This window comes from Poecilia mexicana, unplaced genomic scaffold (genome assembly GCF_051168715.1).
Source record: "Poecilia mexicana isolate PSO_F unplaced genomic scaffold, ASM5116871v1 scaffold_20, whole genome shotgun sequence".
In the NCBI taxonomy this organism is placed as follows: Eukaryota; Metazoa; Chordata; class Actinopteri; order Cyprinodontiformes; family Poeciliidae; genus Poecilia; species Poecilia mexicana.
Genome location: NW_028263389.1, coordinates 19,250,100 through 19,267,929, shown reverse-complemented (window position 1 = coordinate 19,267,929; position 17,830 = coordinate 19,250,100). Strand labels below are relative to the sequence as shown.

Sequence of the window (17,830 nt, the reverse complement as noted above, 5' to 3'; positions counted from 1 at the left end):
CAATAAATGCATTCAGATAAAGCGTTTATCTGAACGGCACCAAATTTGAGCTTTTTGAATTAGTTTTTGAGATATTTACCTCTGTGGTGACTAACCACAGAGCGCTTCTAAATCCGTAGTAAAGGTGCCGGTTTGCCAAGTGTCCAAGCTACAGCTGTAAGATATTTCCACTTCTTCAGTGTAAGAGTTGCATTATGCATACAAGTATTGTCTTCAATGTCTGGCAACTTTTGGCAATTTTCTCACCTATCTTTTGCTCAGTGTCACTTTTAAAAAATTTTTTTTTACAGTTCATCAACTTTCTCCTGACTTCAAACCTGAACGCAACTTAAAAAACAACAATTTGTAAATAACATTGTAGTTTTTGCAGCTGATACCACTTTGACTCTAAAACTGACATTGCTGATTGACATTTTTCCTCTTTTTCTAACTTCTTGTTAAGTTCAATTAAACATTTAGCAGCCAACGCTTCTGGACTGTAACTAAGTAAAACGGCAGTCGTGCTGTGAGTGAGTTTGAGTCGTGCATGGATGTAAACAGACTCATCCTGTGTTTATTTCCTTGATGTTTCCTAATGAGGATGCAGCTGTGACTCAAGATGCCACGTTGAGGGGCGAGAGCAGGGCTGCATTCACTCAGACAATGTGCAGTGTGCATTATGGATGAGGAGTGCCATGATTTCTGTTTTTAGGGGACGGATTAGAGGACGCACACCAGCTGGAGGTGCAGCAATTCGCAAAAAAAAAACAGACGCAGATGGAAGATTTGTTGATTGTTGTATTACGATTGTGTTACTGTGTTGCAAGACTTAAGGAGCTGGTAAGCTAAAACTTTTCCGGTGATGCATCGAACTTCTTGTTTGCCGTTTTTCTTGTATCCACATAATGTCTGCTCCCACTGGTTTCCTTAAAGTAGCTGTGCTGAAAGTAAAATGCTATGCTGTAAGTTTTATTTGCAGTGGCTCATTAGCAGAACTTTATTACATGCAGAGGAGGTAGTTGAACCAGCTGGATGAGCTTTGTAGGACCAGAGACATCTAAAACTGGCAGAAAACTGCAACACTCAATGGGCGAGAGTTTGGGTCGATACCGGTCCACCATGCGCTCAATATGTGTGATATGAACCAAAAGAAACATCCAGACGCAAAATAGGGCTGTAGTGATACAATAATCTCACGATACGATACACGATATTCTGCTCACAATACGATATATTGTGATATTCAGCAAACAATACAATTCAATACACTTTTGCGATTTTCTGAAAGATTTTAGAGGGACAGAGTGATTTTGGTGACATTTTGTGACTGTTATAGAGTTGGATTGAACTATTTTAACTGAAAACTGATTAAAAGCACCAACTACACAATACCTGGCTCTGTTTGGACATGGACACAGACTTAAAGTCAACAGCTGGACAAAATGAATCAAAAAAGTGTTGAGAAAACATGTTTCTTTTAATTGAAACAGTACAAACTGTAGCTTGCATGCATTTGTAAAGTAAATAAAGTGCACCAAGTACCTGCTCTGGATAGTTTGATACCTTTTTAACCTTGACACTTAACATCTGAAGGAATCACTCTAAGCCTGATGACCTAATCACTCTCCCGGCAAAGCAAGCAGTGAGTGAGCAAGGTGACAGTTGGATGTTACAATACTTGCGGATGAATATCGATTTTTTTCTAGGAAAGAAAATATCTATATATATATCGCAAAATTGATATTACACAGCCCTAACGCATACTATCTTTTATTTTCCAACTTTCAGAGCCTCTTGTCACTTTAAATATAAATAAGCCGCTGCTAGCCACGCCTCTAACTCAATGTTTAACACTCGCACATGAAAATGGCTGCAAACAGATGCGCAATTATACAACCGTACATCTTTGAAAAGCAGAAGTGAAGCCTCCTGCACAGCCAGTAAGTATGCAGCAAGTGGTTTCTGAATGGTAAGTCTTTTCCAGCAGCCACTGTACAGCGGTAAAACCAGCTGATCAAACATGCTGGAACTCAGCTGGGGTTGCTAGGTAACGGGGAGTGCCTCCTGATTTGTGGCGTTATATTCCAGAGGTTTTCAAAATGCCTCATTTTCCAGACACCAAAAAACCTGAACTTACTTCCAAAAAGATGACTGGGAAGTTTTTTGTTTTTAAGTGTTTGAGTTGTTTTTAGAAGGAGTAGAAACCCAAGTAGAAGAATAAAAACCTGCAAAATGTGAATTTTACACAATTCATCCCACAGTAGCGCCTCCACTTGGTGAGGAAACTCCAAAGCTTTTATATCACTGGGGATATTTTAACTGTGGCCTACAAATCACTTCCTGAATCAATCCACCTTCAACATTTCCTGGTGGCTCAGCCACTTTACTACCAAACATAAAACAAAACTCATTGCATAATTAATGAGGCCATTAAAACAACCCAACTCTTGGCTGCTCAACTGAAGAACCCCTCCCACCTCGTTTGCTATTTCTGTTGACCTTCTTTTATGTGTTAAATAGTTTTAAATGTGAAGGTTGTCTCTATCCAACTCAAAGAGCTGCTTTGAGCCATAAGAACCTGCAGAAAATCTTCTGAAGAACTCATTTTTTATTCTCATTCTTAATGAGAAGCGTTTCATTTTTGGCTTTGTAGGAGCCACAGGATTATCTAACCTATCACTTATTAATAAAGATTAATAAGAGCAACTTACTGCTGATCCATTTGGCGTTTGGGTCATGAACCTTGAATTCTTTTCGAAAGAGGTCTCCAACCGTAACCTTGCCTTTCAGAGCCAGACGGTCGTCTTCACCTGCAAAGGAAATGACTATTTTAGTGCAGGTAGGCGTTAGCATGCAGAAAAGTAGCAGGATGGGATGAGGTACAATCTGATTAGCTCGGATTTTATCCACAAAAAGTCAGATTCTCTGGTAACCAAGAGAATCTATTAGGCATGTCTTACAGGTTAAAATAAAAATATTCTTGTGAATCCATCTTTAGAGGTTTAAAGCACTCTTAAATGAAACATTCACACGTGTGAATCCATGTCAGGTATTTTTATCTTAATACTTGCAACAATAAAACATCTTCAGTAAAAAACATTTTGAGGAGCTGACTTGAATAAAAACATGGATATGTTTTTATTTGTGGTAGCAAAAGAAATGTTGATTTTATTGATTCACACCTAAGAATTTAAAAATGCTTTTAGTACATGAAAATGAGACCCATAAATATTATAATTTTGTGTTTTTGCTCAGTTAGAATCTTAGATTGAATCATAAAATTGGGTAACACTTTATTTGAAGGGGGGTGAATAAGACTGTCGTGACACTGTCATAAACATGACATAACACCTGTCATAAACATGACATAACACCTGTCATGAACATCAATAAGCCTTCATGAATATTTATGACTGTTGTCATAAAGCGTCATTCGGTAAATTATGACACTTTTAATACAAAGTTGACATTATTCAAAATGTCTTTGTTATGACAACTTAACATTAACCAGGAAATCATTACTGATATAAACTTGTTATAAAAGTATTACTGATTGCACTTTAAAAATGAGGTAACTTTATGTTATTAAAGGTAAAGTTTAAACAAAGACATTTTGAATAATGTCAACTTTGTATTAAAAGTGTCATAATTTACCGAATGACGCTTTATGACAACAGTCATAAATATTCATGAAGGCTTATTCATGTTCATGACATGTGTTATGTCACGTTTATGACAGTGTCATGACAGTCTTATTCAACCCCCTTCAAATAAAGTTTTACCTAAAATTGGGTGCAGAGAGCAGTGAATATAAATAACTAAAAGCTACTTTTTCTTATCTTTTAATGATTCAAATTTAAAGCCAAACCTAATTTAATGTCCTTGTTTCACTTTTAGCGCTACAATATAATTAAATATCTTCCATTTGTCACATAAATACAACAAAAAGGGCAAAATAAAGTCGCTGTTCTGATAATTAAACGCTTAAGTTAAATTCAAGGGCTGATTTTGTGGTTTGAAAAGCTTTTTGAAGCAGGCGCTGAAACAGAAAAAGACCACAGAGATGGGAAACAAATTTCTCTTTAACTCTCAACAACAAAAAGCAGAGAATCTATAACGTCCTTTTGTCAGATTTTTTACCTTAAACTGCATCTTAACAACTTTCTCCCCACAGGCTGTTCACCTTTCAAAGAAGAATACCTTATATGAGAAATAAAAGAAGAAGAAGCCACACACGAGCATGATAACAAAGGCTTCATCGTATAACTCCCTCAGGCTTTTGATAAAACTGGGATGGGTTCTATTTGTCAGCACAGACGCACATATTTACCGAAAGTGCCTCCTGCAATTTATTTCAGCTTAATTTCATCCATCGATGCTCATCATATCATCTTCGGCTCCATAAAATCACTCAGAGCGAAGGGAGAAGGCAGAGAAAGAAGCTGTAGTTTTCAGAACGAGTTCAACCTGTAATATTTTATTAAAAACTTCAACTTTTAGTCAAAAATTATAGATTTTTTTATCTCCTTATTTTCACTGACATCCACCTCTCAATGGCACCAAACTGTCTTTGTCTTTCATTAAAATCTCATCCATTCAAAGCTTCTTGCAATGGTATCATGTAAATCAAGGACTAATTTGTTGGAAATTAAAATCTTTTATTATGGGCTCATCTGGTTAAGAACCAATTATATCAACTTCCTTTGTTTGCTACAAGAAAATCGTTTCTACATGCAAATGTCCCAGATATAAATTGACTGTTAAACGACAAAACATCCATATTCTTACATTTATTGAATCGGTTAATGTAAGCAGTTTATAGTTGCTGTCTCTAATCTCCAGATACGATACATGTTTGCTGAAAGGTGATTAAAAAGTAACATTTCAGCAACTGGAAGATGTGGGCTTGATGGAAAAGCAACATCATTTAATTCCTTACACAAAAAACGACGAGTCTAATGCTGCATTCACAAAATGCAATTTGAGCGTCAGGTTTACATTCAAAGTCTGTGTGGAGGCGCGTCGATGACACGTTTCGTCGTCCGACGCTGAAGTTGAAAAATCTGAACCTTCGCTGCTCAACGCGGAGCATCAACCAGCACCTACTGGTGCATTTTCTCAGAAAAAAAAACTATGGTGGGTAAACTGAATGTCGCCGTTTGCTCTCGTCCTCTAATCTACGACCAATCAAGTTATGACAGGAAGAGAAAGGACCTGACATGGATGAGGATCCGCGAGGAAGTTGGAATGTTGGGTAAGTTTGAAAATATTTCCCCACATTTGAGCTATCCGAATCCGTCCAGCAAAAACGTTGAGTCACATTAAATAAATGATGTATTTATTTAGACGAATATGCAGGAGACGGTGGAAGAGTCTGAAGGACATGCATGCCAAGGAGTTTCCTCTCAACGCTGTCGAGAGCAAAAAATGTCAAGCGTCTGACTTCAAAGTGCACACGCGTCGGACCCGAAGCGTCGGACCCGAAGCGTCGGACCCGAAGCGTCGGACCCGGAGCGTCGGACCCGGAGCGTCGGACCCGGAGCGTCGGACCCCGAAGCGTCGGACCCCGAAGCGTCGGACCCCGAAGCGTCGGACCCGGAGCGTCGGACCCGGAGCGTCGGACCCCGAAGCGTCGGACCCGGAGCGTCGGACCCGGAGCGTCGGACCCGGAGCGTCGGACCCGGAGCGTCGGATGCGTTCGGTGTGAACGCCCCACTAGTCCCATGCAGATGCTAGCCAAGTAGCTCTGAGGCTACTTATATTAGCTGCATTTTCTTTTTAAAATTTTAGAAATGTTCTCTTAAAAAAAATACACAAATAGACAAACTTTCCATCAATAATTTGGAGTTAGGTTCCACAGAAAATAATAAGCAGGGACTTTACGTACTTTCTGGGTTAATAAACAGGGTGAGAAGAGAAAAACTATAAAATCCAGTCTATCATAAGAATTGTGTTTAGACCATAATAGATATTTTTAAAGTTGTCTTATCTATTGTAGATTCTGCATCATATGATTACATATTTCAAATTCTAACCTCACGAAGTGATAAAATCCTTTTAGCCTCCTTTAGCAGCTAATTGCTGCTGGCTAGTCTGAAGGAGCTGCTGTGTAAGGCGGAGCTAGGTCCACCCAGGCGTTTTGTACAGCTGACTGGTTGCCATGGAGACTAAAAGCTTCTCAGACCCGCATGAAATAATCAAGGCAACACTCCAGGCGGGTTTTCGATGAGGGAATAACATTATAATATGACGTAAAGCTCAAAAGAGTCAATTTAGCATAACATTGCCTCATTTTCCCAGTTTTGTAGGACTTCCTATACAGCTAACCACCCTGCTACTGTTTCCCCTTTTTGTGAGTTTATCTAAAAAGGTGTTTTATTTTCACTCTGTCTGCATGTCGCTGTTTCACTGAGCCGCACGCCGTCAGTCAGAAAACCAAAGTGGCAGCAAACGTATGACCTAGATGTGCCGAGAAGAGAGTAACCTCTTAGGTATAGAAGTTGCACATTGTCAGAGAAGGAGGAGGTGGTGGTGTTCAAAAGTCGAAATGTGTGTGTGTGTGTGCACGTGTGTGTGTGTGGAGGAGAACAAAGTGGCTGTCAGGTGCACTTAGAAACCGGTTGCCAACCTGCACGAGGAGCATCCATCAAGCTAACCCCTTAACTGAGTGGAAACAACTCCTCAGACAAAAAGCAACGCCACAATTTGCTGCTCAACGTTTCCTCCCTTTGTTTCTAAAATGGTTCTTCAAGTATAATTGGAGCAAAACAGGATGTACTGAATAACCAGTGGTTCAGCATTTTTATAGTAAAATCATCCCCAAAGCATTTTAACCGTGAGGTAATACTTCACTTGGGTCCACTTGCACAACAAATTCAATTTCTTTTCTGCAATTTTAAAGCTCTCAAGCATGTTTGTATTAAAGGGAAAAGAAAATCACCTAATCTAAAAGCCCACTTTCCTTATGCCCACAAAAACAATCTGCTTTTATTGTTTACAATTGGTTCAAAACAAAATGTCTTCTGTTTTAGTTTAAATAGCCCAATCAACAGAGAAATCCCACCACCTAAAATGAGAAAAAGTCACATTTTAGAATAAAAACCTACAACAGCTTCATGCAGAAAACTGGATTCTTCATATTTCAACAGGGATCCTCTCGTTCTTTAGCTATATTCTGTAAATAAAGCGTTCGTTCTGACTGGAACCACATTTTTTTCTGCTTGTGGTGAATAAGCAAATATGAGAATAAAGGAGTTGAATTACCACCACACAGGGAGACACTCGTTTTAAGTGGCGGAGATAATTTCCTCACAGAGAGGAGCCAGAAAATATTCCTTTGTCACACAGAAAGGAATATTTCTGCCGCTGCGTGTTTGGAGATCAGCATTGGCTCCGGAGAGAAGCATCCTTTCAAAAGTAATTTGAATACTTGAGAACAAAACGACTGCATTTTGTTTTTCCTTATCCTAAAAGTTACTGTTGGCAGAAAAGAAACTTCATCTTTAAAAGAAAAGGAGGAGCTGATGAAGCAGAGCGAACAGCTGGCATCCACAGAACCAGTTCACCCAGTTCACCCAGCAGCGCGTCGTTAGCAGCAATAACTCTCACACGTTGCTTCCTGTTTGACTTCATCAGTCCCTCACATCGCAGGGCAGGAGTTTTTCTCCAGTTTCTTATAAAGCTGCTCCAGCTCATTAACGTTTGCAGACATTCATCTCCACGTTGCCTTTTTTAAAGCAACATTTCAGTGTTTTGACTGGGTTAAACCCAGACTTTAACTGCACCACTGATCCAGCCTACGGTCATTATGTTACAGCACTGTTCCTGTGTTTGGGTCAAAACTGTACAGAAAACATATCAATTTTGCATTTAAGAATATATTTTATAAAGAACTCCTCAAGTAGTTGAGTTTTAGCTTCATTTCTCCTACAATGCAACTTTTCTGTTCAATTATTAATTGTTTAATTGAAAAAACAGTCAACAGGTCAGAAAAAATGTTTAGCAATAAGCATCTTTATTTAGCTTCAGATGCAGATTGTTTGCCACAAATGATCAAACGTTCAAAGGAATGATTTGTTTTTGCATTTTAAGCATTAAATGTTTATTTTCATATCTAAAAAAGAACATGTGTTCACCTGCTTTGTCTGCATTTCAAATATTTACAAAATAGACTTCAATGATTAAATGAAAAATCTGCAGAATGTGCCAATATTTTTTATCCGATTACTCAATCAGTTGTCAGAATAATCGATTAAATACAACATTATTACTAAAATATTGCAGCTCTACTGGGCAGCAATAGTTGGATAATTTTTAAAAATATTTTCCATCTTTATCCAGAAAAATATTAGAGAAAATTGTATACTTTTCCAGAAACTGTTAAGAAAACAGAATTTTAAAATCTCTTTAAAAACATTGACGCCCTCACCAATTTGTGCATTTGGTCAACTTCTGATTTAAAGTCTGACTTGATAAATAAAAATATTTTCAAGAAAAAGCATCCATCCTTTTAACACCTACTAGAAGCAGGAAACATATTTCATCTCCAATAAACAACTTTGATATTGCAACACAAATTCAAATATGTTCAGGATTTCTCAAATTATTCTGACAAATGAAAACTAGTGACTAAAATTTCAAACTTGGCAACTCAAAAAGTTAGAAAGAATGTGTTGATAAGTCTGTGAGCACAAAAACATAACAACACATTAAACTTTGGAGAATTCAGGAATCCAATTAAACAACAACAATAACCTCCTGGAGGAGAAAAATAACCCGTTTCTGCACAGCGGCGCTGTCCTTGAGGAAGGATTCCTGGAGCCTGCAGTGCCTATCGGCTCCACTGCAACGCACCAAAACGCTAATTACATCACCCCAACTTTCACAACCAAATTTGAAAAGGTCAGCACTAATATTTATATTCAAAAGCCCATTAAAAACACCCAATATTATTTCACTTATCAGGCTTGTCTGCTTTGGAGACGCTGCTGCAAATGGAGCGGACAGATTGAGGAACTGGGAAAGACGGAGACGCCACCTGCCTGCTGTGCAGGTTCTTCTGCTTCCCTCCAGCTGTCCGGGTCTGTTTGAGTCCACAAACATGCAACATTTAACACTAAAACTGGGAAAAGCGACTTTAGAGCCAGATTCACCAAATTCACTCATTCATAAGCAGAGTGGGAGGCAGCAGAGGAACTTGGCAGGGGAAGCAAACAAACTTTCATGCAACTTTTCAAATAAAATAAACATCTTTATTAATACAAAGTTAAACAGTGACATGAATAAAATCCTGGGTAACTATGCTCAAATTTGCGTAAAGATTAGGTCATGTTGCAGAAATCTAATGTTTCCAATCTCTGAAGCCTATTTCTTTAAATAATAAATCAATCTACTCAAGTAAAAGAAAAGTACACAGCAGTAAAACTACTTCTATAAATACCTTTTCCCCAAAAAAGCTATTCAAGTAAATGTAACGAGTATCACTCACTTGAACACAGATAGCAATAATATTAGCCTATTCTTGCTACAAGCTTAACGTGATATCGTTAGCTAGTTATCATTTAGCTCACATTATCTGCATCCAGCGGCATTAATTAACTGCCAACGTTAGTTTGGAAACCGTGTAACGTCGTTTGCCGTCATGACTCAAACACACCTGCACACACACACCTCCAACAGGCGTTCATGTTGCGTTTAAAGGCGGCTCGGAAAATCACAATACGAGATGTTAACAACGGATTAACAACTGAAAAAAGTGCTGGAGACGCAAAGCACAGATACGGGAAGTGTGGGAGTTTCTACTGCATCAAATAGAGATAGGAATAATGGAAAGCTGGCCACTCTGAGGTAAAAATAAATTTAAAAAAAATTGCCTGTTGGGACGCAACAGGCGATTTTTTTATTGAATGTGCAGGGAAATAACAACAGGAAGCTGGAACTACTCCACCAAGTAAAGATGCACAAAAAGGTTTTATTAAGTTAGATTTTTTTTTGCAGCTGTTAGTTTCTCTTTGTTAGCATAAAAGCTTTCATCGCTCATTGACCAATAATCTGAGCAGTTAGTCGACCAACATTAATTTCTGAATTTTGCACAAGTTTACCAAGTCAAGTTTCAAGATCTTAAAAATTTCTTCTCAGATTAAAGGATTCTGTAATAACATAAGCAATTAATCGTGTGATAAATTGAAATCAGCTCGGTACACTGAAGAAAACCGTTGATCCAACTTTAAAATTTTATTAATTTCTCAAAGAAAATATATAAAGTTTATTAAGTTATGTTAATCAAGTGCAAATAAATTAAGTTTAACAAACTTAATTACAAATTAACTGAAATTTTATATTCTAATTTTTTCAGTGTAATTTTCAGTCAGATTATTAATATTTTTTAACAAAATTGTTTACAGAGCTGTCATAATTAGTTATGATTTTGGTTGCAAGTGTTTTTTTTCTTCCATTTATTAATCTTGGTGTCTTTTATTTTGGATATTTAAAATATTTTCCAGTTCCAGAGCTAAGTGTTTACTAAATTAAAGTTTGTCTTTGAGAAAACAAACTTTCATCATGTCATTGTCAATATATTATCAAAACAAAAGTATTATCGCTTAATTGTTTATCTCAATAATTAGAGGGACAATTTCTAGACCAACAAAAAAAACATCCCTGCTTCAAAATGTATATTTATAAAAATATACATGAGCCTGTTTGTTTGTTTGTATCAGAGGGACATTGTGCATTAATGAATATTTTGAACAGCACAAATGTAAATGCACCCAATTACAGCCAACGCTAATTTACATTGTTTATGGCCCTGCCAGATGTTACAGGCTGAATATAATGTAATTAAAAAAATTAAATAAACAAAAGAACAAGACAGACATGGATAGAAAACATCCAGATAGAATACATTATAATAAAAAATAAAAACTGTCAGGTTCCACATAGAAACCATAATTTATAATGATGTGTAATCTGGAGCATTTGGACTCCAGAAACATAAAATTAAAAATAAAGCAAAAACTCACTTTTAATATTTAAGTGTTTAATTTAAATACGTTAAACACTCAGTGGGGAAAAAGGTTTCAGATCCAATTCATCTGAATATAAATGTGTTTAAGGGTGAAAGGTCGCGACGACCGGAAAAGTTCTGTGGAAGTTCAGTCCATTTCCCGTTTAGTTCTCCAGAACGATTGAACTGCTCTGCCGGAAACGCCGCTGTGACCTTGTGGACGAACAAGGTCACCTTTTGCTTATTGTGGTTGTAAATTAATTCTAGTGAGCGCACGATGAAGGCCACATTAACCTGATTTGACTCCTGCAGTGCATAAAACCGTATCCAGGAGCTTTATGGGCCTGAATGCAGACAGATGGTCGTCTGATTAAACTTTTATAAAAAAGGAAAAACACTCAAGGTCAGCCACAAATGAAACTCAGAGGGTTTAACACAACTAAACAAAGACGTATCCGTCCAAATTACGCAACTCAGTCAAAAGAGGCACATGGGCTTGTTTGGGAAGGAAGTGATGCTGCACCGGCTGAGCTTAATGAAGTTCCCTGACCTTGACTACATCTGTTAAAGGGAAAGCGTTCACGTGGAAACCAGGAGGGAGGACGAGTGTAAACACCTCGGTGGACGGAGTCAGCAAGACGCTGGCACTTTGTTCGCTGCATTGTTTGTGAGGAGATTGATTGTGAACTCTAATGGGCATGTCTGTGCATAACAATTGCTGTGTAAACAGAGTGATGTGGAGCGCACGCTGTGGCGGGGCCCCACCCCCACCCGTTGCTGTACCTGGTGTCAACAGGATGACGGAGGTGACGATCAGCGAGCAGATGACCAGAATGACAAGGAGGGCGATCGCTATTCCCTTCCAGTTCCTCTGCGGAGGGTTGCTGCCCACCAGCTCCTGCAGGAGACGGAAGAGGAGAAGAAAGCTCATCAGTGAACGATGACATGAAGCTAATTAGGGCAGAAACAGAAAACGAACAAGAGAAACTAAAAGAGCAACATCAAAACAGCGGATGATACATAAACGCTCCTGGGAAGACGAGATTGGGGTGTGAGTCAAGGACGAACATGAGTCAGAGTCGCAGCTTCTCAAGGAGACGCGGCAGCGGCGGCAGCAGCGGCGGCGGGAGGAGGCGGAGGGGAGGGAATCCTTAATGAGCCGCGCATCAGCAGCCATCACACGCAAACGAATGTGACAGATAAAAATGGAGCTCACGACACGTCGGCGAATTGCATTGCTTGGTGACGGTGCAGAGAGGAAGCTTTGGGGGCTTGCAAAACGGCTCTGAGTAATGAGCAACCTTGAGGCATATTTTATCTGCCTGACCTATGAATCCAAAGAGCAACGAGCTGATTGGGGTTTGGTGTTGTTCTCTACGAGGAATGGCTCTTTAAAAGCTGAAACTGAACAGAGCAACTCTCCCAGAACAACGGGGAGCAACTTAAGGAGGTGTATTTACACCCAAAGCAAGACAGAATTAAATGGATTTGACACATGGTGATCTGCAGCAGGTGGTTCTGGGAAATTACCAAGCAAGCAGTAAATTTGCTCAATTTATTATAGAAAATTTTCCAAACAGTGCAGTCAGCCGCTACAGATTATTATGAGCGTGCTCCAAGTTTCCATCCGGAAGCTGTTACGGCCTCTGCTTCGTCTTCGTAAAGCCTGGTGTCAAACCTCGTCTGAAGTTAAGCACAAGCTATCGGTCGGTACGCCGATGACAAATGAATTAATCTGACCCGTTTTCTGCTACTTTTTAAAAATGTCTTGTACAAGCAAATTCAAGATACGACATTTGCAGAAAAAATGAATAGTGAAAACTATAAGAGCATTCATGACTCTTCACATTTTTGTTGCCGTTATTTGTTCTCTTATACGGTTATTTTGCACTAATTTGTTGGTCTGTAATGTTTGTTCTGTGTCCACTACTTGGTGAATTTAAAAATAAAAAAAGTATATTATGGTTGTGACCTAAAAGGAAATTATTCATCCCCCTTTACTATGAAAGCCCTAAATAAAATCCAGTGAACAGGTTAAGGGCCACAATTATCTCAGACTCCATATCAAAATAATAACTGCCTCTTTAATTGGATAAACTAACTACTAACCCCTGATTCCTGTGTTTTAGTTTAGATTTTGTGTTTTTGTGCTGCAAAAAATAAAAAATTTTACCAAATATTTATGGTCAAGTTTCTAGTGGAAATATCTTAGTGCACTTGGAATAAGAAAACTAACTCACAAGTAACTTTTCACCAAGATATATAAGCTTGTTTTAAGTCAATAGTTTCATAATATTGAGAACTAGTTCCACTGGAAAATTATTTCACTTATAACTAGAACATTTTCATCAACTTTAAGGAATTATTAACTTAAAACAAGCTCATACGTCTTGCTGAAAAGTTACTCACAAGTTGGTTTTGTCTCATTTCAAGATAAGACAAAATTAACTAGAAACTAGACCAAATTATATAAGGTTTAAAATATTTTTAGCAGTGGATATCAAAGTAAAGGAGGCTAAAATCTAGATGAATTACAACAACGTTTGTTGTAGTAACGTGATAAAAGGCAGAAAGATGAAAAATGATGCAAGATGTTGATGAAAAAACAAGAATGTCTCCCCAACATCCCCAAACAACAAAGCGCCAAATCATTAATAGCAGGGAATCTGCCAAAAGCCTCATCAAGTATAAACTGTTAGAGCAGGATTAATACGTTTTTTAATCTATTTGTAAAGGAGAAAATGTCGAAGCAGAGCACACACTTCAGGGACCTATGACTGCGGTGTTAATGAATACACACCGAGGCTTTAATGAAGCTGAATGGCTGAGCTGAGAAACAAACCTTTTAGTGACCTCTTTCCCAACATAATTGAAAAGAGCCCAGGAAATCATTAGTCTGCAGATAAGGGCAATCAGGCCCAGACTGTCCATTACCCACATTCATTAAAACCAAGAACCAGTTCGTTAGTGGTACGCGTATTTGATGACCAGGAAGGACACATCAAGCAGACACTAGAAGGAGAAGGTTATTGGGACTTGGATTGTGATGCCATACATCTGTGAGGTCTGCTGGGTTTACAGTGTCGAGTCTGATTTCCCTTCATAGGCTAATAACTAGAGCTGTGTGTCTTGGCTGACCTTTACATTCCTTATGTGTCGAGCTATGAAACAATGAAAAGAAACAATTATTCCTCCTGCTGCTAGACTGTTACAACATGTTTATTAGTGTTTTACACGGTAAACCTCTGGTACTCATGGAGGTCAAGGACCACAGCCGCTAAAAACCACCAATACTAGTAGTCTAGAAAATTACCTTATAATAATAATAGCTCACTTTCCAAGTTAACCTGAAGAAAAGTTATACAAAAATCTGAAATTATATTCAATAATAAAGAGGCAGACTCACAAATACGCTTAAAAAAATGTCTATACTCCAGTTTTCAGTTTGTTTTCATCTTCAGTCAATTTAATAAATTAACTCTCACCTTGCCCAGACATTTATAGCTTTGTGTTCATGTTAGTGACGGGATTTGATTCCTTCAGTTGTTAAACAAACTCATCTACCAGTTATGTGCTGCCACGAAGTGCTCCACCACCCGTTTGTTGAGACCGAGGTGATATGAAATGTATTTTACGGTTCGTCCATAAACCTACACTTGCAGAAAACATCAACTACAGAACCGCTCCCCGCCGTGTTCAGTTTATCCGCTCACCTGTATAGGTACACCCGCCGCGCTCTTCACCACCACCAGGCAGCAGCTCCAGGAGGAGAAAAGCCGCCGTACTCCAATCATCGCACCAGTTATTTTAAGGATGCTTATTGGTCCCCCGAAAAACTACAAAAACCCAGACATTATCATGAATCAGTAAAATCCTCGCAGACTGGACTTGAAAATTGGACGTTATGCTGCTAGCACTTAGCTTTCATCAACAACTCATAGGCGGAAGGGAGAACATTGCGGAATATAAATAATCACCCAGCCGGAACACGGTGCGCTAATTAATAAAACATAATTTAAATAAATTTTAATAATCGAGGTACTCAAATAATTTGAGGAATCGTTACCACCCTACTTCAAACCCATAAAATTGCTTATTTTAAAAGGTCAAATACCAAAAATACCTTAATATTAGGAATGTGCAATATTGCATAAAATTCTTATCGATATATATTGTGATGGTGGCGGTAACAATACATAGCGATATAATTTGTATAAAACTTAGAATAGAAACTGGAAAAAAGTCACATAATTGAATGGAGTGAATATATTTATATGCATTTAGTGTTTGGGTTGTGTGTAGCTTTTATTTGCATTTATTGTTTTTGGTTGCGGTGTTTTATTTCAGCTATTTAAAATTTGGCTTTTATGTATAAATGTAAAGCAGTAGTTAGATAACAGGATCCTTGCTTTGGGTTACTGTGTAGAGAATAAAGGTTATAGTTGACCTGTAAACTGATGGAAACAGATCTCTATTCTCCCCTCTTCAGCATGCAGCAGCTCCAGACTCACCCCTGGCTCAGTGTCATGTTTCACACTCTGTGGCTTGAATAAACAGCAGTAATGTCCGTGCTCACTCTGCACATTCGCACATGACAGTGGGTGAGAACTGAAACAGACTGGCATCTTGTTTTTATTCAGGTTTGGGGCTGTATCCCTCAGACTTCTGCACCCTCTCTGTCATGTTTTGGTCACGCTTCAACCCTTCCTGTCAGCGAATCTTCCTTCAGCCTCCTAACATTTTATTTATTCAATGTTCCGGCAAGGTCTGATGTGCCACTTGTTCCTTTTTTCTTCTCCATCTCATCGGTCTTTCTTTTTTTTAATTCTTGTTCCTGCCGGTCGCTTGTAATCACCTCTACATTACTTCAGCACATCAGGCCTGGCTAATTAGTCCATTTGTTATTATAATTATAGATCATAGAGGCGGGATTGGGAAGGTTAGGCAAGGTTTTCAGCCTGTTTCCCTGAGTTCAGTGATTAGCCCTCAGGATTAACACAGAAAGCTAATTTTGCTCCTTTTTCAGCAGTCCAGTTGTTAGCATAATTTAAAACATCATACAGCGTTGGTACAATTTCTCTTTTTGAAAAACAGTTTAGCTCATTAGCTACAAATAAGAGCTATTTTAGCTGTTTTGCAGCTTCAGTCGCTTGTTTACTCTTAATTGGCTGTCGGCTGAACTTTGTTTCTAATTAGTCAAGCTGCAAACATAGGCTGTCTGTCTCCGACTATGGAAATGGAAAGGGCACCGTTGTTTTTATGAGAACAGGATGATGTGCAGAGAACTCCTTTATCTCGATGTGAGTTGTTGAAGTTTGATGTACTGCATGTGTCAGTGGATCACCGGATTCCTGAGTGACCGACAGCAGCATCAGCTCTGGCATCCCACAGGGGTGTGTTCTCACCTCACTGCTTTTCTGAATGTACAACTCTGTCTGCACCTCAGTGAACCGTCTATGAAACTGTTGGTCAGTGACACTGATGAGTCTGCATTCAGACAGGATTAGATGATTCTCTCTAGATATCGATTAATAAATATCAAATTTATCTGGACGATAAATTATCCCTGAAACTATTGTGATAAACAATAATAATGTTGTTTTGAGACCATTTTCAAGTGATATGGTTTTCCCTCTCAAAGACCAATAACTTAACACTGGAACTGGAAGATAATTTAGAAAACAATAAATAAAACAGGAATAAAAGACACACATACAACCAAAACCATAAACAAAATGATTATAAAAATATTGATCACCAGAATGGAATTTATTAAGCTCATTTTCACTTATTATCCAATCGATTGGTTAATTGAAATGCAATTTATATATTTATAATTTTTATATTTCATGAAAATATTCTTTTAAGTATATATAATTTTACATGAATCTATATATTGGACGCCATGTCTTTTAATGACTTACCACATGAACAAACTTATTCACATGTGGCTTTAATTGTGTTTCTTATTTAGTGGAAACACCACAATTGCAAAATTTTATTTTTTCAACATTAGTGGAATATTGACAAATTTTTATGCACATGTAATGGAAACGCAGCTGATAACAGGCTGGTAGGCGCCGCGGCTACAATCATGTTAGCTTTATGATGCTAAGCTGACTTCATGTATTTTACCCGAAGATGAGAAGAAAACGTCTCTAAAAACATAATGAGTGCTTAATTGTAGAAATTATCTGCAACCTACTGGATTTCTGGTGTTCATATTTTAAGCCGGTTCTACGACAATGCTTGGAAAGTCACATCAGAGAAGAGAACGGCCATTCAAGGAGACTGCAGCAAACAAAGAGAGCAGCAGCATTCCTCTGCAAAGGAAGCCTCGGAGTGCAGCAGCAGCATGCCAGGAGTCGATCTGCAGAGAATAAGGACTTCTTCCCTGACGCGCTGACAGACACCTGCTGTTCGCTCGCACAAGCTGCCAACTGAACGGATCAAACTTGCAACAGGGCCCAGACAATCGGGAAAGAGATCCAGCTCATAAAATAATAAGACCCATGTCTCTCAGCTCAGATGTAGACTGAAACATGTAGCTGGGAGAAATGGAGGAAGATAAAAGTCTTTTACTCTACAAATTTAATAGGAACTAAGGACGCCTGAGGGTTTATGAAAGGCTTTCTCTTCGAGAAACTTTTGTAGATATATGGCTTTAAACACTGAGGTGTACCGATAAGAGACAAAAACAGAATGATAAATTAAATTATACACAGACGTGTTTTTTTTTTCCCTCCAGTCGAGGCATAACGAGATCTTGCAGTAACAAAGTAACTTCTTGGGAATGTCTCTACCAGCTTTTCACATCTCGATTGTCATTTCTGGCTGATTTTTCTC

General features: G+C 38.3%; 1 protein-coding gene across 1 annotated transcript in view; it reads right to left on the bottom strand.

Annotated features, from left to right (window-relative positions):
- Positions 1 to 17,830, bottom strand: part of LOC106932145 (A-type potassium channel modulatory protein DPP6-like) — a 111,547-nt gene that overhangs the window by 57,006 nt on the left and 36,711 nt on the right. Inside the window, exons 2-3 of the mRNA XM_088001435.1 lie at positions 11,768 to 11,882; positions 2,691 to 2,789 (exon numbers count right to left, since the gene is read on the bottom strand). Of these exons, the coding sequence (XP_087857561.1) occupies positions 2,691 to 2,789; positions 11,768 to 11,882 (214 nt within the window). The remainder of the gene's footprint in view (positions 1 to 2,690; positions 2,790 to 11,767; positions 11,883 to 17,830) is intronic.